The sequence below is a fragment of the Dendrobates tinctorius genome, unplaced genomic scaffold, assembly GCF_039654945.1.
Source record: "Dendrobates tinctorius isolate UK_male_01 unplaced genomic scaffold, ASM3965494v1 ptg000237l, whole genome shotgun sequence".
Taxonomy (NCBI): domain Eukaryota; kingdom Metazoa; phylum Chordata; class Amphibia; order Anura; family Dendrobatidae; genus Dendrobates; species Dendrobates tinctorius.
Genome location: NW_027361904.1, coordinates 8,446,847 through 8,473,130, shown reverse-complemented (window position 1 = coordinate 8,473,130; position 26,284 = coordinate 8,446,847). Strand labels below are relative to the sequence as shown.

Below are 26,284 nucleotides of genomic sequence, written 5' to 3'. Positions count from 1 at the left end.
GTACAGTCCCGCGTGCGGAGGCTGCAGCAGGTGCCACCATTATCTGACATCATCCCCCTTTCCTGAGCCTCAGCTGCGCCTATCACGTGACCCACAGGTGCTTCACCATTACGAACCACTCAGCTTTGACATCACCACATGTCCTTCACCACCTCTCTCATGAGCCCCGCCCCCTGATCACAAGACGGTGACGTCACCACAGGTCCTTCACCACCTCTCTCCTGAGCCCCGCCCCCTGATCACATGACGGTGACGTCACCACAGGTCCTTCACCACTTCTCTCCTGAGCCCCGCCCCCTGATCACAAGACGGTGACGTCACCACAGGTCCTTCACCACCTCTCTCATGAGCCCCGCCCCCTGATCACAAGACGGTGACGTCACCACAGGTCCTTCACCACCTCTCTCCTGAGCCCCGCCCCCTGATCACATGACGGTGACGTCACCACAGGTCCTTCACCACCTCTCTCATGAGCCCCGCCCCCTGATCACAAGACGGTGACGTCACCACAGGTCCTTCACCACCTCTCTCATGAGCCCCGCCCCCTGATCACAAGACGGTGACGTCACCACAGGTCCTTCACCACCTCTCTCCTGAGCCCCGCCCCCTGATCACATGACGGTGACGTCACCACAGGTCCTTCACCACAGCTCTCCTGAGCCCCGCCCCCTGGTCACATGACGGTGACGTCACCACAGGTCCTCCCGCGCTCAGTGCAGCCGCTCCGTCCCGGGTGTGCGCAGCTCGTGTTCTCTGGGGTCAGCCAGCAGCAGATTTCCGGTTCCCGCCATTCCGGTGAGATGACAGGAGGGTTTGTGAGAATCTGTGAGAGGAGAGTGTGGGGGGAGATCAGAGCTGTTCCTGTGGAGGCTCCTGCTCCATGTGACTGCGGCTCCTCAGTGTTGGGGACGGGCAGCATTGTATGGGGGATGTGCAGCGTCTCCTCCTCCCCTCACGGCCCCCGCTGGAGGTGGAGTTACCACGGTGACCGTCCCCCGCTTGAGGTGTAGTTACCACGGTGACCGTCCCCCGCTGGAGGTGTAGTTACCACGGAGACCGTCCCCGTTGGAGGTGTAGTTACCATGGAGACCGTCCCCCGTTGGAGGTGTAGTTACCACGGTGACCGTCCCCCGTTGGAGGTGTAGTTACCACAGTGACCGTCCCCCCGCTGGAGGTGTAGTTACCACGGTGACCGTCCCCCCGCTGGAGGTGTAGTTACCACGGTGACCGTCCCCCCGCTGGAGGTGTAGTTACCACGGTGACCGTCCCCCGCTGGAACCGTCGTCCGCTGGGGGTGTAGTTACCACGGTGACCGTCCCCCGCGGGAGGTGTAGTTGGGTTCACCGGGGATATCAGACACTGTAGTCGCTGAGTATACATGATTAAAGGGACGTTGTCAGCACAGAATTCCTGTTCCCACCAGGCTCAGGCTCCTTCCCTCCATCAACCTTGTCTCACAGTTCCGTGCTCCTCGCTTTCTCCTCCTCTCGTCTTTGATTGACAGCTGTGGCTTTATAGAGGCAGAGATAGATGTAACACAGGAGGAGACGTGGCACTGAGCTGTTTGGCCGCCGTGATGCAGTGCGCTCCGTGTGAACATTCTGTGCTGACCGTCCTCGTAGCCTCAGCTCCCTTTATTGTCTGCTGGGGACGGCCGGGCGGTGTACTCTGTGTCCTGCTGTCGCATTGTAGTGGGGCCTCCGCTCCATCCAGGACAGGACTCTGCAGCCACGGTCTCCGGATTGCTGGTTGTCCCATTGGGTGATCAGTAAATTATCCCCCATAGTTTGGATTGGAGTGGAGAAATTGACTTTTTTTTCGTTTTGGGAATGGTCCTTTGCAAAAATTAAGCATTACTCTCCCCAATCCTCGACACTGCTGCCCCGTCTGCTCTTCTGGGATCGGCGGAGTCTCCGTCACTAATTAGACTTCACAATGTCATAACGTGAACCCTGGACCAGGACTGGGCAGCATCGTGGGCACATCACAGTTGTGGTAGGGGGAGTAGTGTCTAGCTAGATCTTTTGTTAACTCTTTCCAGATCCTTTAGAATGCAGCAAAGTGACGGCCAAGAAAACAGCTAAAAATGTTTTTCTAAAATTCAAACTGAATTCTCTGGTCTGGGTGATGAGCGGAGAGGTGACTGCTGGGACATTATACAGGACAGCACTGGAGGATTCTGGGTGATGGCGGAGAGGTGACTGCTGGGACATTATACAGGACGGCACTGGAGGATTCTGAGTGATGAGCGGAGAGGTGACTGCTGGGACATTATACAGGACGGCACTGGAGGATTCTGGGTGATGAGCGGAGAGGTGACTGCTGGGACATTATACAGGACGGCACTGGAGGATTCTGGGTGATGAGAGGAGAGGTGACTGCTGGGACATTATACAGGACGACACTGGAGTATTCTGAGTGATGAGCGGAGAGGTGACTGCTGGGACATTATACAGGAGGGCACTGGAGGATTCTGGGTGATGAGCGGAGAGGTGACTGCTGGGACATTATACAGGACGGCACTGGAGGATTCTGAGTGATGAGAGGAGAGGTGACTGCTGGGACATTATACAGGACGACACTGGAGGATTCTGGGTGATGAGAGGAGAGGTGACTGCTGGGACATTATACAGGACGGCACTGGAGGATTCTGGGTGATGAGCGGAGAGGTGACTGCTGGGACATTATACAGGACGGCACTGGAGGATTCTGAGTGATGAGCGGAGAGGTGACTGCTGGGACATTATACAGGACGACACTGGAGGATTCTGGGTGATGAGCGGAGAGGTGACTGCTGGGACATTATACAGGACGACACTGGAGGATTCTGGGTGATGAGAGGAGAGGTGACTGCTGGGACATTATACAGGACGGCACTGGAGGATTCTGGGTGATGAGCGGAGAGGTGACTGCTGGGACATTATACAGGACGGCACTGGAGGATTCTGAGTGATGAGCGGAGAGGTGACTGCTGGGACATTATACAGGACGACACTGGAGGATTCTGGGTGATGAGCGGAGAGGTGACTGCTGGGACATTATACAGGACGGCACTGGAGGATTCTGGGTGATGAGCGGAGAGGTGACTGCTGGGACATTATACAGGAGGGCACTGGAGGATTCTGGGTGATGGCGGAGAGGTGACTGCTGGGACATTATACAGGACGGCACTGGAGGATTCTGGGTGATGAGCGGAGAGGTGACTGCTGGGACATTATACAGGAGGGCACTGGAGGATTCTGGGTGATGGCGGAGAGGTGACTGCTGGGACATTATACAGGACGACACTGGAGGATTCTGGGTGATGAGCGGAGAGGTGACTGCTGGGACATTATACAGGACGGCACTGGAGGATTCTGGGTGATGAGCGGAGAGGTGACTGCTGGGACATTATACAGGAGGGCACTGGAGGATTCTGGGTGATGGCGGAGAGGTGACTGCTGGGACATTATACAGGACGGCACTGGAGGATTCTGGGTGATGGCGGAGAGGTGACTGCTGGGACATTATACAGGACGGCACTGAAGGATTCTGGGTGATGAACGGAGAGGTGACTGCTGGGACATTATACAGGACGGCACTGAAGGATTCTGGGTGATGAGCGGAGAGGTGACTGCTGGGACATTATACAGCACTGGAGGATTCTGGGTGATGAGTGGAGAGGTGACTGCTGGGACATTATACAGGACAGCACTGGAGGATTCTGGGTAATGAGCGGAGAGGTGACTGCTGGGACATTATACAGGACGGCACTGGAGGATTCTGGGTGATGAGCGGAGAGGTGACTGCTGGGACATTATACAGGACGGCACTGGAGGCTTCTGGGTGATGAGCAGAGAGGTGACTGCTGGGACATTATACAGGACGGCACTGGAGGATTCTGGGTGATGAACGGAGAGGTGACTGCTGGGACATTATACAGGATGGCACTGGAGGATTCTGGGTGATGAGCGGAGAGGTGACTGCTGGGACATTATACAGGACGGCACTGGAGGCTTCTGGGTGATGAGCAGAGAGGTGACTGCTGGGACATTATACAGGACGGCACTGGAGGATTCTGGGTGATGAGCGGAGAGGTGACTGCTGGGACATTATACAGGACGGCACTGGAGGCTTCTGGGTGATGAGCAGAGAGGTGACTGCTGGGACATTATACAGGACGGCACTGGAGGATTCTGGGTGATGAACGGAGAGGTGACTGCTGGGACATTATACAGGATGGCACTGGAGGATTCTGGGTGATGAGTGGAGAGGTGACTGCTGGGACATTATACAGGATGGCACTGGAGGATTCTGGGTGATGAGCGGAGAGTTGACTGCTGGGACATTATACAGGACGGCACTGGAGGATTCTGGGTGATGAGAGGAGAGGTGACTGCTGGGACATTATACAGGATGGCTCTGGAGGATTCTGGGTGATGAGCGGAGAGGTGACTGCTGGGACATTATACAGGACGACACTGGAGGATTCTGGGTGATGAGCGGAGAGGTGACTGCTGGGACATTATACAGGACGGCACTGGAGGATTCTGGGTGATGAACGGAGAGGTGACTGCTGGGACATTATACAGGACGGCTCTGGAGGATTCTGGGTGATGAGCGGAGAGGTGACTGCTGGGACATTATACAGGACGGCACTGGAGGATTCTGGGTGATGAACGGAGAGGTGACTGCTGGGACATTATACAGGACGGCACTGGAGGATTCTGGGTGATGAGTGGAGAGGTGACTGCTGGGACATTATACAGGACGGCACTCGAGGATTCTGGGTGATGAGCGGAGAGGTGACTGCTGGGACATTATACAGGACGGCTCTGGAGGATTCTGGGTGATGAGCGGAGAGGTGACTGCTGGGACATTATACAGGACGGCACTGGAGGATTCTGGGTGATGAACGGAGAGGTGACTGCTGGGACATTATACAGGACGGCACTGGAGGATTCTGGGTGATGAGTGGAGAGGTGACTGCTGGGACATTATACAGGACGGCACTCGAGGATTCTGGGTGATGAACGGAGAGGTGACTGCTGGGACATTATACATGACGGCACTGAAGGATTCTGGGTGATGAGCGGAGAGGTGACTGCTGGGACATTATACAGGACGACACTGGAGGATTCTGGGTGATGAGAGGAGAGGTGACTGCTGGGACATTATACAGGACGGCTCTGGAGGATTCTGGGTGATGAGCGGAGAGGTGACTGCTGGGACATTATACAGGACGACACTGGAGGATTCTGGGTGATGAGAGGAGAGGTGACTGCTGGGACATTATACAGGACGGCTCTGGAGGATTCTGGGTGATGAGCGGAGAGGTGACTGCTGGGACATTATACAGGACGGCACTGGAGGATTCTGGGTGATGAACGGAGAGGTGACTGCTGGGACATTATACAGGACGGCACTGAAGGATTCTGGGTGATGAACGGAGAGGTGACTGCTGGGACATTATACAGCACTGGAGGATTCTGGGTGATGCGCGGAGAGGTGACTGCTGGGACATTATACAGGACGGCACTGGAGGATTCTGGGTGATGAGCGGAGAGGTGACTGCTGGGACATTATACAGGACGGCACTGAAGGATTCTGGGTGATGAACGGAGAGGTGACTGCTGGGACATTATACAGCACTGGAGGATTCTGGGTGATGAGCGGAGAGGTGACTGCTGGGACATTATACAGGACGGCACTGGAGGATTCTGGGTGATGAGCGGAGAGGTGACTGCTGGGACATTATACAGGACGGCACTGGAGGATTCTGGGTGATGAGAGGAGAGGTGACTGCTGGGACATTATACAGGACGGCACTGGAGGATTCTGGGTGATGAGCGGAGAGGTGACTGCTGGGACATTATACAGGACGGCACTGGAGGATTCTGGGTGATGAGCGGAGAGGTGACTGCTGGGACATTATACAGGACGGCACTGGAGGATTCTGGGTGATGAACGGAGAGGTGACTGCTGGGACATTATACAGGACGGCACTGAAGGATTCTGGGTGATGAACGGAGAGGTGACTGCTGGGACATTATACAGCACTGGAGGATTCTGGGTGATGCGCGGAGAGGTGACTGCTGGGACATTATACAGGACGGCACTGGAGGATTCTGGGTGATGAGCGGAGAGGTGACTGCTGGGACATTATACAGGACGGCACTGAAGGATTCTGGGTGATGAACGGAGAGGTGACTGCTGGGACATTATACAGCACTGGAGGATTCTGGGTGATGAGCGGAGAGGTGACTGCTGGGACATTATACAGGACAGCACTGGAGGATTCTGGATGATGAGCGGAGAGGTGACTGCTGGGACATTTTACAGGATGGCACTGGAGGATTCTGGGTGATGAGCGGAGAGGTGACTGCTGGGACATTATACAGCACTGGAGGATTCTGGGTGATGAGCGGAGAGGTGACTGCTGGGACATTATACAGGACGGCACTGGAGGATTCTGGGTGATGAGCGGAGAGGTGACTGCTGGGACATTATACAGGACGGCACTGGAGGATTCTGGGTGATGAGAGGAGAGGAGACTGCTGGGACATTATACAGGACGACACTGGAGGATTCTGGGTGATGAGCGGAGAGGTGACTGCTGGGACATTATACAGGACGGCACTGAAAGATTCTGGGTGATGAGCGGAGAGGTGACTGCTGGGACATTATACAGCACTGGAGGATTCTGGGTGATGACGGTGTCGTTGTCAGGTTCCTATAAGGTGTCAGGACGTCTCTGTCTATTTCTCCATGGAGGAGTGGGAGTATCTAGAAGGACACCAGGATCGGTACCAGGACGTGATGATGGAGGAGCGCCGGCCTCTTACACCACGAGGTGAGCAGTGACACTCACATATATACATAATATAGCCAGAGGCCATTTTCTGGAGCTTCCGTACTTTCATGACTCGGGAGATGGCCTGCACCATGAGTGGTGGGAATCAGTTTTCATATGTAGATGACCTCGTGCTGTGTAATGATTCTCTTGAATAGATGAGTTTCACTTTTTGTGTTGAAGAACTGAAATAAATTCACTTTTTGATGATATTTTAAGTTTGTGAGAAGCCCCTGTACATAGTATAAATGGTATTGAGAGCAGTGTCTCTTATATAGACAGGTGAATAGCAGATCATATATTCAAACATTGTGTGACTATCTCTTTCAGGTGCTTCTCACAAAATTAGAAAATCATCAAAAATTTAATTTATTTCAGTTCTTCAATACAAATAGTGACTGTCCTCTATTCTATAGAGTCATTACACACAGAGTGATCTATGTCACGTGTTTATTTCTGGTAATGTTGATGATTATGGCTTACAGCCAATGAGAACCCAAAAGTCATTATCTCAGTAAATTAGAATACTTTATAACACCAGCTTGAAAAATTATTGTAATATCTGAAATGTTGTCCTACTGAAATGTATGATCAGTAAATGCACTCAATACTTGGTCGGGGCTCCTTTGGCATCAGTTACTGCATCAATGTGGCGTGGCATGGAGGCGATCAGCCTGTGGCGCTGCTGAGGAGTTATGGAAGCCCAGGTTGCTTTGATAGCAGCCTTCAGCTCGTCTGCATTGTGGGGTCTGGTGTCTCTCACCTTCCTCTTGACAATACTCCATAGATTCTCTATGGGGTTACGGTCAGGCGAGTTTGCTGCCAGTCAAGCCCAGTGATACTGTTGTGTGTAAACCAGGTATTGGTACTTTTGGCAGTGTGGACAGGAGCCAAGTCCTGCTGGAGAATGACATTTCCATCTCCAAAAAGTTTGTCGGCAGAGGGAAGCATGAAGAGCTCTAAATGGTCCTGGTAGACGGCTGCGCTGACTTTGGTCTTGATAAAACACAGTGGACCTACACCAGCAGATGACATGGCCCCCAAACCATCACTGATTTTGGAAACTTCACACTTGACCTTGGAAATCAAGGTCCTAGCGTTTGGAAGAAGAGTGGAGAGGCCACAATCCAAGCTGCTTGAGGTCTTCACAGATTGTCACTTCTGGAATGGCCGAGCCCAGACCTGAACTGAACTTCCATCTTCTTTTAGTGAAGCCATTTTTTTGCAATTTGGAAGTCCCTTTGGATCATTGTTGTGTTGAAAGATGAAATTCCTCCTCATCTTCAGCTTTGTAGCAGAGGCTGGAAGGTTCTTATGTAAAATTGACTGATGTTCGGAACTCTCCATAATTCCATCCACCTTGACTAAAACCCAGGTTCCAGCTGCCAAAAAACAGCCCCAAAGTATAATGCTGCCTCCACCATACCTCACTGTTGAGATGGTGTTCTTTTGGTGATGTACAGTGTCAGATTTGCGCTGAACAAACCTTTTGGGATTATGGCAAAAAAGTTCAACCTTTATAACACATTTCCCTCATGCTTTTGGCAGCCATGTTGGAGGGTTTGGCAGAACATTGCTGGGTTTGCATGTTTTTCTTTGTAAGGAAAGGCTTCTGTTTCCTACCCCACACATATGAAGAGTGCAGGAGATTGTTGTCACATGCAGGACACAACCAGGCCTGGCCAAATATTCCTGCAGCTCCCTTAATGTTGCTGTTTGCTTCTTGCACCCTCCCAGACCAATTTTCTTCTCATCTTTTCCCCAGTTTTTGAGGGATGTCCAGTTCTAGGTAATGTTCCTGTCATGCCACTTCTCAATTATGTATTTTACATGACATAAATTTGGCACTTTAACAGGGGTATAGAGTTTTTGGCAGTCTCCCGGCTGCCATTGTAGATGAATGGAGGTCATGTAATTAATCTTTGTGTGGGTATGTTTACCACAGATGGATCCAGGGGGAGAAATCCACCAGAGAGATGTCCCCGTCCTCTGTATTCCCAGGACTGTCCAGAGGAGAATCACACCATCCCGGAGGATCATCAGGTAGATGACACTGAAGCCCCCACAACATCTGACCATGAAGTGATGGGACCTGAGCTCATCTTACATTTTTCTTTTTAGGGTGAAGATCTGATTGATATTAAGGTTGAGGTTATACATGGAGCACAAGAGGCGACCGCAATATGGACTGATCAGCAGGGTGAGGAGGGGAGACTGTCATGTCTGTTCTGTGGTCACCAACTACTACTCCCATCATCTTATCACATGACACAATCTATTCCATCACTGTACTGTGTATCTCAGAAATAGTCCAGAAATCGGTCAGACGGTAAGACTAACCACTGCTTTCTTTCTTTACTTGCTTTTTTTTTTTTTTCTTACTCTGCTCTTTAACCATGCTCACATTTGCCATCACCGTTTTTGCTCCACTAATCTTCACTCTCCTTCGCTATGCCCAAACCCTTGCACCCTTGAACCAAATAACTATCTCCCCCTCTCTCTCACCCCCCTACCTTGCTTCATCTGCAGACATACTCCTTAACCTCAGACCTCTCCTACTAAAATACAATACAAGACGATCACTCTCCTTCACCCACCTTCTTTCCCTTTCTCTGCGTCTCACTGCTGGTAACATATCCCCCAATCCTGGCGCCCCCCCCCCGCCTCATACATCCCACTCATCCTCACCCCTATCTTTCTCACACTAAGAGAAACTACCGCAATCCCTCACACTTAAAACCTGTGCCACTGACCCCCTCCCTCCCACACCCTCTTTCTGGAGCACTTTGGAATGCTCGCTCCATTTGCAACAAGCTCCATGTGATCCACGACCTCTTTATCTCCCACAACCTTTCCTTCCTGGCCCTCACTGACACCCCCTGACACGGCCACCCCGGCCGCACTGAGTTATGGCGGCCTCCACTTTACCCACGCTCCTCCCCCTGGCAACAGACAAGGTGGAGGAGTGGGTTTCCTACTTTCTAAAAACTGCTCCTTCAACCATATCCAACCCCCACCCTCCCTTATCCTCCCTTCTTTCGAGGTTCACTCTGTCCGTATTTACTCTCCCTCTAATCTCCAAATGGCTGTCATATACCGACCACCGGGCTCAGCCACTGCCTTCATCAACCAATTCTCCACCTGGCTCCTCCACTTTCTCTCTTCTGACATCCCCACCATCATCATGGGGGACTTCAACATCCCCATTGACACCCACCAGCCAGCAGCCTCCAAACACCTGTCACTTATCTCATCCTTTGGACTAAAGGTACTGTCACACTTAGCGATGTACCAGCGATCCCGACCAGCGATATGACGCGGTCAGGATCGCTGGTACATTGCTAAGTGGTCGCTAGTGAGCTGCCACACAGACAGATCTCACTAGCGACATCGCTGGGGACGGGGGTCGCTACTTACCTGTCACCAGGCGATCCTGCGTCCTCCCGCCCGGCTCCACGCGTCGCTCGTCCTCACAGCAGGAAGCGGACGACGAGAAGCGGTCCTGAACGTTCTCGCGCGATCAGCGATTACCAGCGGGGGAGCCGGTCGTAGGTGAGTATCAGACACAGAGATATCGCTAGCAATATCGCTATAACGTCACTAGTTATAGCGATATTGCTAGCGATATCTCTTAGTGTGACAGGCCGTTTACTCAGTGGTCCTCCACAGCCACCCACACAGATGGACATACATTAGACCTCATCTTCACCCGCCTCTGTTCCCTATCTAATCTCACAACCTCTCCCTTCCCCCTATCTGACCACCATCTACTCACCTTCTCATCCTTGTCCTTCTCAACTGCCCCCCATGTTCAGCCACTAGCACATCCTCGCAGAAACTTCGCACATCAAGACATCCTCAGACTCTCGTCTACCTCTGTCCTCCATATCTTCACTCCACATCACTGACAGTGCCACCGCTTTCTACAACGCCACTCACACATCAGCCATAGACTCAGTCGCTCCTCTCATGCATGGCAAAGTGCAAGAAACCAATAGGCAATCCTGGCACAACAACCTCACCAAAAAACTTCGACAAGCATCCAGGGTCGCGGAGCGGCGTTGGAAGAAAACACGCCTGCCAGATGACTTCACTGCTTTCAAACAAGCTACACTTGCCTTTAAATCAGCCCTCACCTTTGCGAAACAGACCTATTTCACAAACCTTGTATCTTCATCATCCCACAAGCCAAAACAACTGTTCAGCACATTCAACTCTCTCCTCCGCCCACCACTGCCACCTCCAACTCCCCTCATCTCTGCTGAGGACTTTGCCACCTACTTCAAAAACAAGATCGACCAAACAAGGCAAACCTTTACAGTTCCACCACCCCAACCACTCCACATACCAGACTTCTGCCCTTCCCTAATAACTTCCCTCTCCAACATCACCGAAGGAGAGCTTACTAATCTCCTTTCCAAATCACACCTCACCACCTGTGTACTTGACCCCATCCCTTCCCACCTGCTCCCTAACCTCACTAACATGATCATTCCAGCCCTAACCTATCTCTTCAACCTATCCCTAACTTCTGGTACCTTCCCCTCTGCCTTCAAACATGCCACCATCACACCCATCCTCAAAAAATCAAACCTTGACCCAACTGCTATGCCCAGCTATCGCCCCATATCACTGCTCCCATTTGCTTCCAAACTTCTTAAACAGCATGTCCATGCTCAACTTTCCTTCCACCTCTCATCTAACTTCCTCCTTGACATCCTGCAATCTGGCTTCCGCCCCCACCATTCCACTGAAACTGCCATGACCAAAATTGCTAATGACTTACAGCCAAAGCTAACAGACAGTTCTCCATCCTCCTCCTTCTTGACCTGTCCTCTGCCCTTGACACAGTTGACCACTTCCTACTGCTACAGATTCTTTCTTCCCTTGGCATCAAAGACCTTGCCCTGTCCTTGATCTCCTCATACCTTTCTGACCACACATTCAGCGTTTCCCACTCCCACACTACCTCCTCATCCCGCCCTCTCTCTGTTGGAGTCCCCCAAGGCTCTGTCCTGGGGCCCCTACTTTTTTCCATCTATAGTCTTGTCCTAGGACAACTCATAAAGTCCCATGGCTTCCACTACCACCTGTATGCAGACGACACTCAGATCTACCTCTCTGGCCCAGATGTCACCTCTCTGCTGTCCAGAATCCCGGAGTGTCTATAAGCCATATCCTCCTTTTTCACCTCTCGCTTCCTAAAACTCAACGTAGACAAAACTGAACTCATTATCTTTCCTCCATCTCACGTATCTTCCCTACCCGATCTGTCTATTATGGTAAATGGCATCACGCTGTCTCCCACACCTGAAATCCGCTGCCTCGGAGTAACTCTCGACTCTGCCCTGTCCTTCAAACCACACGTCCAAACTCTTGCCACCTCCTGTCGCCTCCAACGCAAAAATATTTCCAGAATCCGTCCTTTCCTCAGCCCTCAATCTACTAAAACTCTTGTACATGCCCTCATCATCTCCCGCCTTGACTACTGCAACACCCTCCTCTGTGGCCTCCCTGCTAACTCTCTTGCACCACTCCAGTCTGTCCTCAATTCTGCTGCACGACTAATCCACCTCTCTCCTCGCTACTCCCCTGTCTCTCCCCTCTGCAAATCCCTCTACTGGCTCCCAATTCCCCAACGAATCCAGTTCAAACTACTTACACTGACCTACAAAGCCATCCACAACCTTTCCCCTCCCTATATCTCTGAACTAATCTCCCAATATCTTTCCTCACGTAATCTTCGATCCTCCCAAAACCTCCTAGTCTCCTCCACACTTATTCGTTCCTCACACAACCGCCTCCAAGATTTCTCCCGAATATCCCCTATCCTCTGGAATGCCATGCCTCGACACGTCCGATTATCTACCACTCTCGGATCCTTCAAATGGAACCTGAAAACCCATCTTTTCAGGAAAGCTTACAGCCTGCAATGACCATTCTGTCGCCTCACCACCGCCTGAGCCGCCGCCTCATCACCACCAGAGCTGCCGCCTCATCACCACCAGAGCTGCTGCACCCCCGACCTTCTGTCTCTTCCCCATTATCCCATAGAATGTAAGTCCGCAAGGACAGGATCCCCTCCTCTCTGTACTAGTCTGTCATTGTAAATTTGTTTACTGTGAACGATATCTATAACTTTGTATGTAGCCCCCTTCTCATGTACAGCACCATGGAATTAATGGCGCTGTATAAATAAATAATAATAATCTCCCACAGATGGATCCAGGAGGAGAAATCCACCAGAGAGATGTCCCCGTCCTCTGTATCCCCATGACTGTCCAGAGGAGAATCACAGCATCCCGGAGGATCATCAGGTAGACGACACTGTTCGGTACATGGGGGGACATTTCTGATTGAGGTCATAGATGTCATAAATTCTGGTGGTTTCTTAAGTGGATCTGTTGGATCTTCCCGGCCTTACACCATATTGTGTCTCGGTTATTACTGATGAGAGAAGCCTGTATGTCTTCCCAGCAGTGACCACATCCAGCTGAGTAATGTCCGTGTATTCTGGAGTTTACGGCTCCCGACACAGAAATAACAGAAAGCTATAGTTTACATTACTTCAGTTACCTAATGTGAGAAGATGGTGATTTAGACTAAAAAGACTAAACAAGCTTTTCGTGAAAAAACTTATAGAACATGTACATGAAACTGGGATATGTGAATGGCGCCTTAGTGTCTTGTGCCATCAAACCCCAAGTAATACTGAATTATTACATCTGTCACATCAGGGGCAAGATCTCAATGTTATTAAACTGGAGGAAGACATTGAAGAGGTGATGAGGAGAGGTCAGCCGTGTATGAACGTCGTGAAGGAGGAAATTCCAAATGTTGCCACAGGTACGTAATAATGACATCGTTTCCATTATTTGTATTAATGTTATAATAAGATCACATCTCGTAACACAAGATCCACCATTTATAACAGATGTCTCAGCTCACCTCCTCCTCCTCTCCAGTGACTGATAACACCTCTATATACAGTAGATAACACATGATCCACCATTCACAATAGGTGATGTCACAGCTCACCTCCTCCTCTCCAGTGACTACTTTATATACAGTAGATAACACAGGAGCCACCATTCACAATAGGTGATGTCACAGCTCAGCTCACCTCTTCCTCCTTTACAATGACTGATAACACAGGATCCAGCATTCGCTATAGATGTCACAGCTCACCTCTTCTTCCTCTTCCCTGTGACCTGTTCCCTAATCATTGTTTCTTATTACATACTTAAAGGGGTTGTGACACCATAAAGGACACATTTAACTAAGCAGAAAATGTATAAATAAATGTTTTTGCAATTTAGTTTTATTATAAATTATGCTCCATTCAAAAATTAAAGGGAACCTGTCACCCCCCCTGGGCGTTTTTCAGGTAAAGAGCCCCCTTCAGCAGCACTGAGGCTGCATTCTGTGAAGGTGGCTCTTCTTTTTCTGACCCCCAGTAACACTGAAATATTGACTTTTATAATTAGCTCCTCATACCTGTAATGTGTCCCACAGGTAATGTGTCCCCCTCCTTCAGCCGCCCACCTTCTGTCCATCATGTCTGTCCGGTGCCTCGGTGCCGCCCACCATCTGTCCATCATGATGCCCCGTGCGTCGCTGCCTCCTCTTGATTTGAATCCCGGCGCCTGCACTGTGATAAGTGTTCTCGGGCATGCGCAGTGCGCACTGCCCGAGAACCGGCATCAGGCTATTGCGCCTGCGTGTTGCGGAGGCCCCAGATCCCCCCCGCAGTGTGTTATGATGTATTCACACTGCAGGGCTGGGAAACTGGCGCCTGCGCCGTTAGCAACTCTAGCTGCGTCTTCCCCCATCCCCCGCCTCCTCCGCTTTCGTTTCCTCCATCTGCATGCAGCCTCGCATGTCAGAGCTGAGCTGCACAAGCAGATCAGGTCACTGGCTGGTCAGGTCCTCGGCTATGGGGTGTGACTGTAAAATCCCCTTTTATTTCAATAAAGTTGCAGCATTGTATATATTCTAAAGTCCTCTGGTGGCTTCATATTTCACTATCCTTCTAGCCCTACCTATTTTTTATCTATCTATCTATCTATGTATCTATCCATCTATCCCTCTATCCATCGATCTCTCTATCTATCCATCTATCTATCTATCTATTTTTCCATCCATCTATTTATGTATGATATATCTATTTATCTATCATCTATTTATTATCTATCTATGTATCAGTCTGTCAATGTATATATCTATCTATCTATTTATGTATTATCTATGTATCTGTCTATGTATCTATCGATCCATCCATTTTTATATCTATCATCTATATATCTATTTTTTTAGTATCTATGTATTTATCAAGTATCGATCCATCTATCTATTTTTATCTATCCATCCATCTATCTATATATCATCTATCCATCTTTTTATCCATCCATTTTTCTATCTATACATCTATCTATCCGTCCATTATTCTATCTATATATCTATGTATCTATTCATCATATATCTATTTATTTTTCAAATATTTATCATCTATCGAGGTATCTATCCATCCATCTATCTTATCATCTATGGATCTATCTATCTATCTATCTATCTATCTATCTATCTATCTATCTATTCATTCCCTATATATCTATCCATCTTTCTATATATCTATTATCTGTCTATCCATCCATCTATCTATTTATCTATCCATCTATCATCTATCTATCTACCATCTGTCTATGTATCTATCCATCCATCTATTTATCTATCCATCCATCTATCTATCATCTATCAATTTATTTTTCATCTATCTATCTATCTATCCCATATCTATCCATCCATCTATTTATATATCATCTATATTTTTATCTATCCATCCATTTTTCTATCTATGTATCCATCTATTTATCAATTATCTATCCACCTATCTATTTATCTATCATCCATCTTTCTATCTATCATCTATCTATCCATGGAGGAAACGAAAGAGGCGGGGGATGGGGAAGACGCAGCTAGAGTTGTTAACTGCGCGGGCTCCAGTTTCCCAGCCCCGCAGTGTGATTACATCATAACACACCGCGGGGTGGATCTGGGGCCTCCACAACACGCAGGCGCAATAGCCTGATGTGGTTCTCGGGCAGCGCGCACAGCATCCTGTAAAAATCCTAAAGCATCATTGACTTTTCTTTTACTTTTGACATATCCCCAAAATCCTTTATTATTGCTTTTGACATCTCTTGCAAGCCTCAATTCATTGTCAGCTTTAGCTAATCTGATTTGTGCCCTGCAGGTTCTGTAGACAGCATTATATTCTTCTTTAGATATGCCTCCCTCTTTCCATTTTATAAACATTTTTTTCTTCCTTTTTAGCATGTGCTTAAGTTCTGTGTTCATCCATCCTGGTTCCCTTAAATGCTTCCTATTCTTCCCTCTTTTTGGAATTGTTAATGATTGTGCTTTGAGAATTTCATTTTTCAAGATTTCCCATCTTTCCTGGACATTTTTGTCTTTAACCCCTTCACCCCCAAGGGTGGTTTGCACGTTCATGACCGGGCCAATTTTTACAATTCTGACCACTGTCCCTTTATGAGGTCATAACTCTGGAACGCTTCCATGGATCCCGGTGATTCTGACATTGGTTTCTCGTGACATATTGTCCTTCATGTTAGTGGTAAAATATCATTCAAATAACTTGCGTTTATTTGTGAGAAAAACGGAAATTTGGCGAAAATTTTGAAAATTTCGCAATTTTCCAACTTTGAATTTTTATGCCCTTAAATCACAGAGATACAGCACACAAAAAACTTGATAACTAACATTTCCAAAATGTTTACTTTACATCAGCACAATTTTGGAACCAAAATTTTTTTTTCTTAGGAAGTTATAAGGGTTAAAAGTTGACCAGCGATTTCTCATTTTTACAACACCATTTTATTTTTAGGACCACATCACATTTGAGGTCACTTTGAGGGGTCTATATGATAGAAAATACCCAAAAGTGACACCATTCTAAAAACTGCACCCCTTAAGGTGCTCAAAACCACATTCAAGAAGTTTATTAACCCTTTAGGTACATCACAGGAATTTTTTTGAATATTTAAAAAAAAATGAACATCTAACTTTTTTTCACAAAAAAAATACTTCAGGTTCAATTTTTTTTATTTTACCAAGGGTAACAGGAGAAATTGGACTGCAAAAGTTATTGTGCAATTTGTCCTGAGTACGCTGATACCTGATATGTGGGGGGGAACGACTGTTTCGGCGCATGGCAGAGCTCAGAATGGAAGGAGCGCCGTTTGACTTTTTCAATGCAAAATTTGGCTGGAATTCAGATCGGACGCCATGTCACGTTTGGAGAGTCCCTGATGTACCTAAACAGTGGAAACCCCCTACAAGTGACCCCATTTTGGAAACTAGACCCCCCAAGGAACTTATCTAGATATGTGGTGAGAACTTTGAACCCACAAGGGCTTTACAGCAGTTTATAACGTACAGCGGTACAATTAAAAAATCATATTTTTTCCACAAAAATGATCTTTTCACCCCCAATTTTTATTTTTCCAAGGGTAACAGGACCCTAAAAGTTATTGTGCAATTTTTCCTGAGTACGCTGATTCCCCACATGTGGGGGTAAACCACTATTTGGGTGCATGGCAGAGCTCGGAAGGGAAGCAGCGCCATTTGACGTTTTTGGCTAGAATTGAGATCGGACACCATGTCGCGATTGGAAAACTCCTGATGTACCTAAACAGTGGAAACCCCACACAAATGACCCCATTTTGAAAACTAGACCCCCTAAGGAACTTATCTAGATGTGAGGTGAGCACTTTGAACCCCCCAGTGCTTCACAGAAGTTTATAATGCCAGGGTATGAAAATAAAAAAAATCGCATTTTTTCCACAAACATGATCAATTAGTTGCCAATTTTTTTATTTTCCCAAGGGTAACAGGAGAAATTGAACCCCAAAAGTTGTTGTCCAATTTGTCCTGAGTACGCTGACACCCCATATGTGGGAGAAAACTACTGTATGGGCACACGTCGGGGCTCGGAAGGGAAGTAGTGACGTTTTGGAATGCAGACTTTGATGGAATGGTCTGCGGGTGTCATGTGCGTTTGGAGAGCCCCTGATGTACCTAAACTATTAAAAGTGACCCCGTTTCCGACACTAGGCCCCCCACGGAACTTATCTAGATGTGTGGTGAGCACTTTGAACCCCCAAGTGCTTCACAGAAGTTTATAACGCTCGGGCGTGAAAATAAAAAAATCATTTTTTTCCACAAAAATGATATTTTTGCCCCCAATTTTTTATTTTCCTAAGGGTAACAGGAGAAATTGGACCCCAAAAATTGCTTTGCAATTTGACCTGAGTAGGCTGATACCCTACATGTTGGGGTAAAACACTGTTTGGGCGCATGGCAGAGCTTGGAAGGGAAGGAGCACCATTTGACTTTTTCAACTCAGAATTGGCTGGAATTGAGATCAGACGCCATGTTGCATTTGGAGAGCCCCTGATGTGCCCAAACAGTGGAAACCCCCAATTCTAACTCCAACCCTAACCCCAACACACCCCTAACCCTAATCTCAGCCCTAACCCTAGCCCTAACCCTAATGGGAAAATGGAAATAAATACATTTTCTTTTCATTTTATTATTTTTCCCTAACTAAGGGGGTGATAACGGGGGGTTTGATTTACTATTTATGGCGGTTTTTATGTTTGGCGGCTGTCGCACGCTAAAAGACGCTTTTTATTGTAAAAATAGTTTTTGCATCATCACATATTGAGAGCTATAATTTTTCCATATTTTGACCCACAGAGTTATGTGAGGTCTTATTTTCTACGGGACGAGTTGACGTTTTTATTGGTACCATTTTCGGGCACGTGACATTTTTTGATCGCTTTTTATTCCGATTTTTGGGACGCAGAATGAACAAAAACCAGCGTTTCATGAATTTCTTTTGGGGGGGTGCGTTTACACCGTTCAGCGTGCGATAAAACTAAGCGGTTTTATTCTTCGGGTCAGTACGGTTACAGCGATTCCTCATTTAGGTCGTTTTTTTATGTTTTGTCGGTTTTATGCAATGAAAACTATTTTATATAAAAAATAATTATTTTTGCATCGCTTTATTCTGCGAGCTATAACTTTTTTTTTTTTTTGCGGATGATGCTGTGTGGCGGCTCGTTTTTTGCGGGACAAGATGACGTTTTCAGCGGTACCATGGATATTTATATGCGTCTTTTTGATCGCGCGTTATTACACTTTTTGTTTGGCGGTATGATGATAAATCATTATTTTTTGCTTCGTTTTTTATTTTTATTTTTTAAGGGGTTCGCTAAAGGGGTTAACTAATGGGACAGTTTTATAGGGCAGGTTGTTACGGACGCGGCGAAACCTAATATTTGTACTTTTTTATTGTTTTTTTTATTTTTTTTATTTCTAAAAAATGGATTTATTTGGGGGAATATTTTTTTTTTTTTCTAATTTATTTGGCGATTTTTTTTAATTTATTTTAACACTTTTTTTTATTTTATTTTTTTTACTTTATTAAATAGTCCCAGGTGGGACATCACTGTCCTGTGACAGATCGCTGATCTGTCACATCACAGATCACTGTGACAGATCAGCGATCTGTCACAGGCACTGCAGAAGGCTTCCTCATGCCTGCGCTTTGCAGGCACTGAGGAAGCCAGCTTCCTGCAGGCCCCCGAAGGCCCCCGTCGCCATCTTGGATTCGGGGGCCTGCAGGAAAGGAGCCCCCGGCAGCAGCGCTGCACATTGCGCTGCCGTGGGGGGCTCAGGGAAGCACGGAGGGAGCCCCCTCCCTGCCGATGCTTCCCTATAACCCCCGGTACACAGCGATCATGTTTGATCGCGGTGTGCAAGGGGTTAACGTGTCGGGGGTGGTCCGTGACCGCCCCTGACACATTGTGCCGGGTGTCAGCTGTGACAATCAGCTGACACCCGGCCGCGATCAGCGGCGCTCACCATGTGGGCGCTGCTGATCGCTGTAGACGTACTATCCCGTCCATGGGCATAGGGGCCCGGGTCCCATGGACGGGATAGTACGTCTCATGTCAGGAAGGGGTTAAGGATATTCAGCCATTGCATCCCTCCAATTCTTTTTCTGAATCCCTTAATATCTGCCTTTCTGAAATCTAACCTTGACGTCTGAGTCTTCACAGGTCTTCCTCCTCTAATTCTAAAATAGCATGGTCGCTACCTCCTAGGGTCCCAGCCACTTTTACCTCCTCAACCATTTCCTCCCTGTTTATAAGGATTAGATCCAAGGTAGCAGTTCCCCTTGTTTTCTCCCTTACCTTTTGGAAGATAAAGTTGTCAGCAAGAGAGGATAAGAATTTCCTTGACCTGTTAGTTTTGCCTGAGAGAGATTCCCAACAAATGTCTGGATAGTTGAAATCTCCCATGACAACTATGTCATATTTTTTGGAGAACTTGGCCATTTGATGCATAAAGAGTTCATCCATATCTTCAGCTTGCACAGGCGGCCTGTAGTAAATGCCTACAATGGTGTCCTTTCCATTGTTCTGTCCTTGTATTCTTACCCAAACAGTTTCCACAGAACTCCCAGTCTCTGAAGCTTGGATCTCTGTGCAGATATACGCGTTTCTAACATACAATGCGACACCTCCTCCTCGTTTATCAAGTCTGTTTCTTGCAAATAAGTTGTATCCTTCTAGTCTTGTATTCCAATCATGTGTATCGTCCCACCAAGTTTCAGTGATTCCAATGACATCATATTTCTTTTCCTGTGTTAGTAGTTCCAATTCTCCTTGTTTGTTGCCCATGCTCTGTGCATTAGTATAGAAACATTTTTGTTTGTGATTGGTTTCTCTTTCTCCAATATTTTTATTAATTAGATTCTTTTGCCTTTGTTCTTCCTTTCCACTTCTAATAGCAGAGTTCTCAATAGCATTTGTCAGGTGTATGGCTTTTTCTTGTCTTTTGCTTCCCTTCCCGCATTGTTCTAGTGTAAAGCTCTCCTGATGAGTATAGCAAGGCGATGGACGCTCCCCGCACTCACCCAGGTCTGACAGCTGGATGAGATCGACCAGCTCCACCTGCCCGCACTGTCAGAGCTGTGTGAGCATGATTGCAGATGGACGCTCCCCGCACTCACACAGCTCATACAGCGCATGCAGGTGAAGCAGATCGATCTCACCCAGCTGCCCCTATGGAGTCACAACCCGTTCAACAGCGACTAGAGCTACAAGTAGTTAACTTGTCCAAGACACCCATTGATGACATAGAAATGTCTGTATTAAGCAAGTGTCTTTCTTTCGTGCCCACCAGTGATCTTTCTGTTTTTTGATAGCATTAATGACATCAACTTCTTTGTAAGAAAATTGAGGCGGCATTAGTTCTATGTCCAGAGAGGCGAGAGAACCTGTGCCGATCTCAGTACACCAAAAGGACTGATCGTTGATCAGCCTCTGATTACCTCTACTGGACGAGGCCCGTGTACATCATTAAAAAATCGTGGTTCAGAAACGCCCCCCCGCCTACAGGGGATCTACCAGCCATAGACATCTTTTGGAATCTGGTAACTAATGAGATGAGGAACATTAGTGATATACAGGATAGACATCATCTCTCGAGATGACAAATGGCGGCTCTGAGACTTGCCAATCACTATCAAACCTTCTGCTAAAGGGAGTAATGTGCTCATCCTGGACACCCACCAGTACAAAACATGTGCCTTGCGCTATTAGCGGATGGCTATACTTTTTGCATTGGTTTTTAGAATTCTGATCCATTGACAAATTGAAAGGTATTCTCCACCAGTCAGGAGGCACTGACCTTCACCCTAAGGCCGGATTCACGTTAGCTGTGCGCAGCGTAGGCCTGCGTACTCTCCGCATGCGTCTTGCGTACCTCCCTTTAACATTGTGTACGCAGGGGCATGCCTTGGCATCAGTTTTATGCACATGCGTCCCCTGTGCGTCATTTCACAGTGTCCGGCGAACGCAACATGTTGCATTTTTTGAGGCCGCAAATATGCGCAGGCATACGCATGCGGATGAGTGCGTATAAACAACGCATTACTGTCTATGGGAACGCATTGGTACGCAAGGACATGCGCATTAATGCGTTCGATGCGCATGCGTACTTCAGACTGAACATGTCCAGGAACTGGTTTCAGCCACTCCACAAACCAAGCTGTATCAAAAGGGGGGGGGGTGGACACTGGAAGTCCAGAACTTTCAAGACTTATTATTTGAGTATAGAAGCTATGAAAATGTCTGTCGTCTCTTTCAGTGCAGTTTATACTCTGTCTCTTTGTGTGTGTCACGTTATGCAGTGTGTACTCTGTCTCTCTTGCAGCCTTCTATTCCACCATGTCCTCCAGTGAAGACCTGAACGCTTCCCAGAGTGGACAAGACACAGATGAAGTGAGTACATTTGCTGTACTGATTGGTAAGTATTGACTGTCAATACGACACGTGGTAAATCATGGATTTTCCTTACAGGACATTTCCGGTGCTGAACAGCCGGAGCAGTTGAGTGATGATTCTTCCCAGCGTCATCGGGCCCGAGTTCCTGAGGTGGAAACACGGCGTGTAAGTAGTCTTGATTGTTTTTGGTTTAAGTGTTTTCGCTTTAAAACTATATGACTTATAATTTATTTTTTGCTTTATTTTTTTGTGCTGCTTTGAGGTCTAGGTTCCACAACGTGAGGAAGGCCACCCCCCCAACATTGACAATGACCAACTGATTGATCTTGTCCAAGAGCGAGTAGCGTTGTGGGACACTCGTCATCGTCAGCATTCTGACTTAGTAGTGATTCGACGACTGTGGGAAGAAGTGGCCAGATTGCTGCTGGCTGATTGGGACCGTGTCAAGCCACAAGTCAGAAAGGATTTTCGTAAGTATTGTGCAATGTGATCTGACGCGGTAGTGAACCTAGGTGCATTGTTTTACAATTTATTTTTATTTTTTTTTCCCCTTTCACAGTGAAGAGAGTAAAAGTCCGGTGGCGTTCGATGAAGGATCGATTCAATAAAGACATGAGAGAGGAGATTCGAGTTCGACGTGGTGCTGCTCCAAAGGTCACGAAATACAAATACCATCGCATGCTGTCTTTCCTGAGGCCTGCGGTTGGTCATCGAAGGTGAGTATCTTTGTGTTGTATTCCATGGTATAACATCTGAATTGTTCAGCTCCACAGGATATGTTGGCGCTTTATACATTTTGTTTTTTCTTTTTTAATAATGTTTTTCATTTCTTTTCCACACAGAACCTGGAACAGCACCAAAGAACCTGCATCGTCCTCAGTTGGAGCGGCCCTTCATCGAACAGCCACCAAACACTCGCAATCATCCACCAGCAATGCAGCAACCAGGCAGGCTTCCCCGGCTGGGGAACAGGCAGCCGCCTGTCCATCAGGTTTTCCCCTCTCCCAGCCCTCTGCCACTGGTTTTGTTGGGTCTTCTCGCCAGTGGCAGAGGGCCTGGGAGAGGTCAGTCATGCCCGAGTTTATTCACTTAAACTCGAACTTCCAGGATGGGATGAAGGTGATTGTTGATAGACTGGACAGTGGGTTCACTCACATGAACACTCTTTTCCAGGAAGTCAACAGACGCCTCGACCGCCTGGAAGCCGAACTTCAGAGATCGGCGCAACATTTTTTTTTTTCCGCAATAGAACGGGGCATGTCGGAAAACCTACCGCCTGAACTCCAGCTGAACGTCATGCAGGCCTGCCAGGCTGCTTATAGCCAGGCATTGCAGCAGTCCCGAAGCTACCATCCTCAGGCCGGGTATTACCAGCAGGCAAACATTTCTTTTCCGACATGGCAACAAGGGCAAGCACAGCATCAGTGGCAGAAGATGCCACCATCGACCTATCCTCCACCACCACCGCTGGACGTTACTGCAGTTCCTCCAGTTCCCAGCTACACCACTCTGCCAAGTGCAGCACCCCTGCAGCATACAGCATTCACCATGCTGCCGAGTGCAGCACCCCTGCAGCATGCAGCATCCACCATGCTGCCGAGTGCAGCACCCCTGCAGAGTGAAGCATCCACCATGCTGACGAGTGGAGCACCCCTGCAGCATGCAGCATCCACCACGCTGTTGAGTGCAGCACCCCTGCAGCATGTATTATCCATGCAGACGAGTGCAGCACCACGCCAGCACACTGCAGCATCCACCACGCTGCCGAGTCCAGCACCACACCAGCATACTGCAGCATCCACCACGCTGTCGAGTCCAGCACCACACCAGCATGCTGCAGCATCCACCACGCTGCTGAGTCCAGCACCACACCAGCATACTGCAGAATCCACCACGCTGCCGAGTCCAGCACCACGCCAGCACAGTGCAGCATCTACCACGATGCCGAGTCTAGCACCACACCAGCACACTTCTACAGAGGCCACCACTCCCACTCAGCCAAGCAAGAAACGCAGAGGTACCAAAAAAAAACAGACGTCCAGTACTGACTCTGCTCAGCACTGGAAAATAAAGACCCGGAGCAAAAAATGAAGCCAAAAAAGGACGCACCCCCTCCACCCTCACCTCCCAATGTGTCTCTTTGCAAATCTGTCTCCACCTTGCCTTGGGTCTCTCCCTTCTAATGTGTCTATCCCGTCCCACGATCCAACTCCTAACGTGTCGTCTACTCCCAATGTGTCATCTGCCCATTTTAGTCCCGTCTATGACATCGTAGACCACACTGGGAGCCAATCCTGCATTTTATTGCCCCTTCCCCTGTAATCCCTTCGTCACTGACTCATACTCAATCATCCCAGCTCGTCACCCCCAAGGTCCACACTATCTCACCATCGGACAGACCCCGACCCTAAACCCAGTTGTTAATTGAAAATAAACAATTGTTTATTGTTGGTAAATAAAAATTGTCTTTTGTTTGTACAATCCCTGTGTTTTCTTTGTCTCTTTATGTGAAAACACACAACGTTTGTATTGTATTGTTGAGTGAAATAGTAACAGGTGTTTCACTGGAGGTGTTTTATTATAGTTAAAGTCAGCAAACATTACAGGTACATTTACTTACAAGCGGCTTAAACCATTTCGTCTTGCCATGCCACACGTCCAATATCAGAAACAAAGTAAGCAGAAAATGTATCCCTCATTTGGGCAACCTCCACTGTAGCCCTCAGAGGGTGATCTTGGTAATCCTGCAAAGTGCTAGCAACAGGTTCGTCAAGTTCTAAGTATTGTCGCTCTTTCGCCAGGATGTAATTGTGCATAACCACACACGCTTTCACAACCTCATCAATTTTCTCAATTTTTAGATTGATGGCTGTTCCCAAAATGCACCATTTAGATGCCAGCAAACCAAAGGCACACTCCACAGTTCTTCGTGCCTTTGTCAGTCGGTAGTTGTAAATCCTTTTGGTGTAATTCAAGGCCCGACTTGAGTACAGTTTTATGAGGTTGGCACACATTTGAAACGTCTCATCCCCAACCACAACAATTGGCAATAGCGTACCTTCAGTGTTTGCAATAGGTGGCAATGGACAATTGAAATTATGATATAAACGTTGGCCCATGTCAGAGTTATTGAAAGTCTGTGAGTCATTTCCTCGTCCAAATGAGCCAACGTCCACTGCGACAAATCGACAGCATCTGCAATCGCTATGAGCACAATCAAAAAGTATTTTTTGTAATTAAAATACTCTGATCCAGTTCCAGCAGGTTTCATAATCCGAATGTGTTTGCCGTCCACAGCCCCCAAGCAGTTAGGAAAATGACAAATGTCCTGTAATTTTGCAGTTCAGTTATGGGTTGGGGAAGGAATTCTTCACACAGAACGTCAAATAAAGCACGGGCAGGTGTCTCCAGCAATCCCAGAAAGCGTGGACACTCCAATCCGGAATTGAAAAGGTAGAAATGATAAGGTGTCTCCGGTAGCCAGGGATCTGCTGAACAGAAAATGGAAAAAGAAATAAGTACATGGCTTTTATAGCAATAATACTAGTCAGTAGCTTAGCTACCGGGGGGCAGGGGGGGCGGTCGCCCCGAGCTCTGAGGGGCCCACTGAGCTACGCTACTGTAACTGTATCGGCGTGCACAGCGCGCCCATACAGTTACATTCTGCGGCAGAGCAGGGAGAATCGATCTCTCTACTCTGCCGCCCAGCCGCTATGGGCCCCTGAGAAGGTGGTTGGGGGCCCCGGTGCCAGCAGTGCGCCCCCCACCTCAGCCAACAACGACGTCCTGAGCTTTTCTGTGCGCACAGGACCTGTGATGAGGTCACAGGAGGGGCGGAGTCAGGGGGTCACATGATCAGGGGCTTCAGCACAGGGCTTTGCTGTGCTGGTTGTCATGGTGCTGGATGAGGTATGTGTGGGGTCAGGATTGGTTTACAGGGTGGATGTAGCAGAGCTGTGTGTGTATGAGGTGTACGGAGCGGAGCCGTGTGTGTACGGAGCAGAGCTGTGTGTGTATGAGGTGTACGGAGCAGAGCCGTGTGTGTACGGAGCAGAGCTGTGTGTGTATGAGGTGT

The 26,284-nt window shown here is 48.1% G+C and overlaps 1 protein-coding gene across 6 annotated transcripts; it reads left to right on the top strand.

Annotated features, from left to right (window-relative positions):
* The first annotated feature begins 660 nt into the window (after nucleotides 1-660).
* LOC141060459 (uncharacterized) lies at nucleotides 661-24,692 on the top strand. Of its 6 annotated transcripts, none has more exons than XM_073556720.1 (11): nucleotides 661-795; nucleotides 6,709-6,832; nucleotides 8,778-8,875; nucleotides 8,954-9,032; nucleotides 13,052-13,149; nucleotides 13,570-13,678; nucleotides 22,139-22,206; nucleotides 22,285-22,374; nucleotides 22,478-22,679; nucleotides 22,769-22,925; nucleotides 23,052-24,692. In XM_073556720.1, exons 2-11 carry the CDS (start codon nucleotides 6,748-6,750, stop codon nucleotides 24,298-24,300), a joined length of 2,235 nt encoding a protein of 744 aa, XP_073412821.1. In that variant the 5' UTR covers nucleotides 661-795; nucleotides 6,709-6,747; the 3' UTR covers nucleotides 24,301-24,692. The 6 variants fall into 6 exon arrangements, with proteins under 6 accessions (XP_073412821.1, XP_073412818.1, XP_073412822.1 ...); XM_073556719.1 differs by lacking the exon at nucleotides 661-795 and adding an exon at nucleotides 5,176-5,546 and having other exon boundaries at nucleotides 5,660-6,832; XM_073556718.1 differs by lacking the exon at nucleotides 661-795 and adding an exon at nucleotides 5,176-6,126 and having other exon boundaries at nucleotides 6,412-6,832.
* Nucleotides 24,693-26,284: the final 1,592 nt, after the last annotated feature.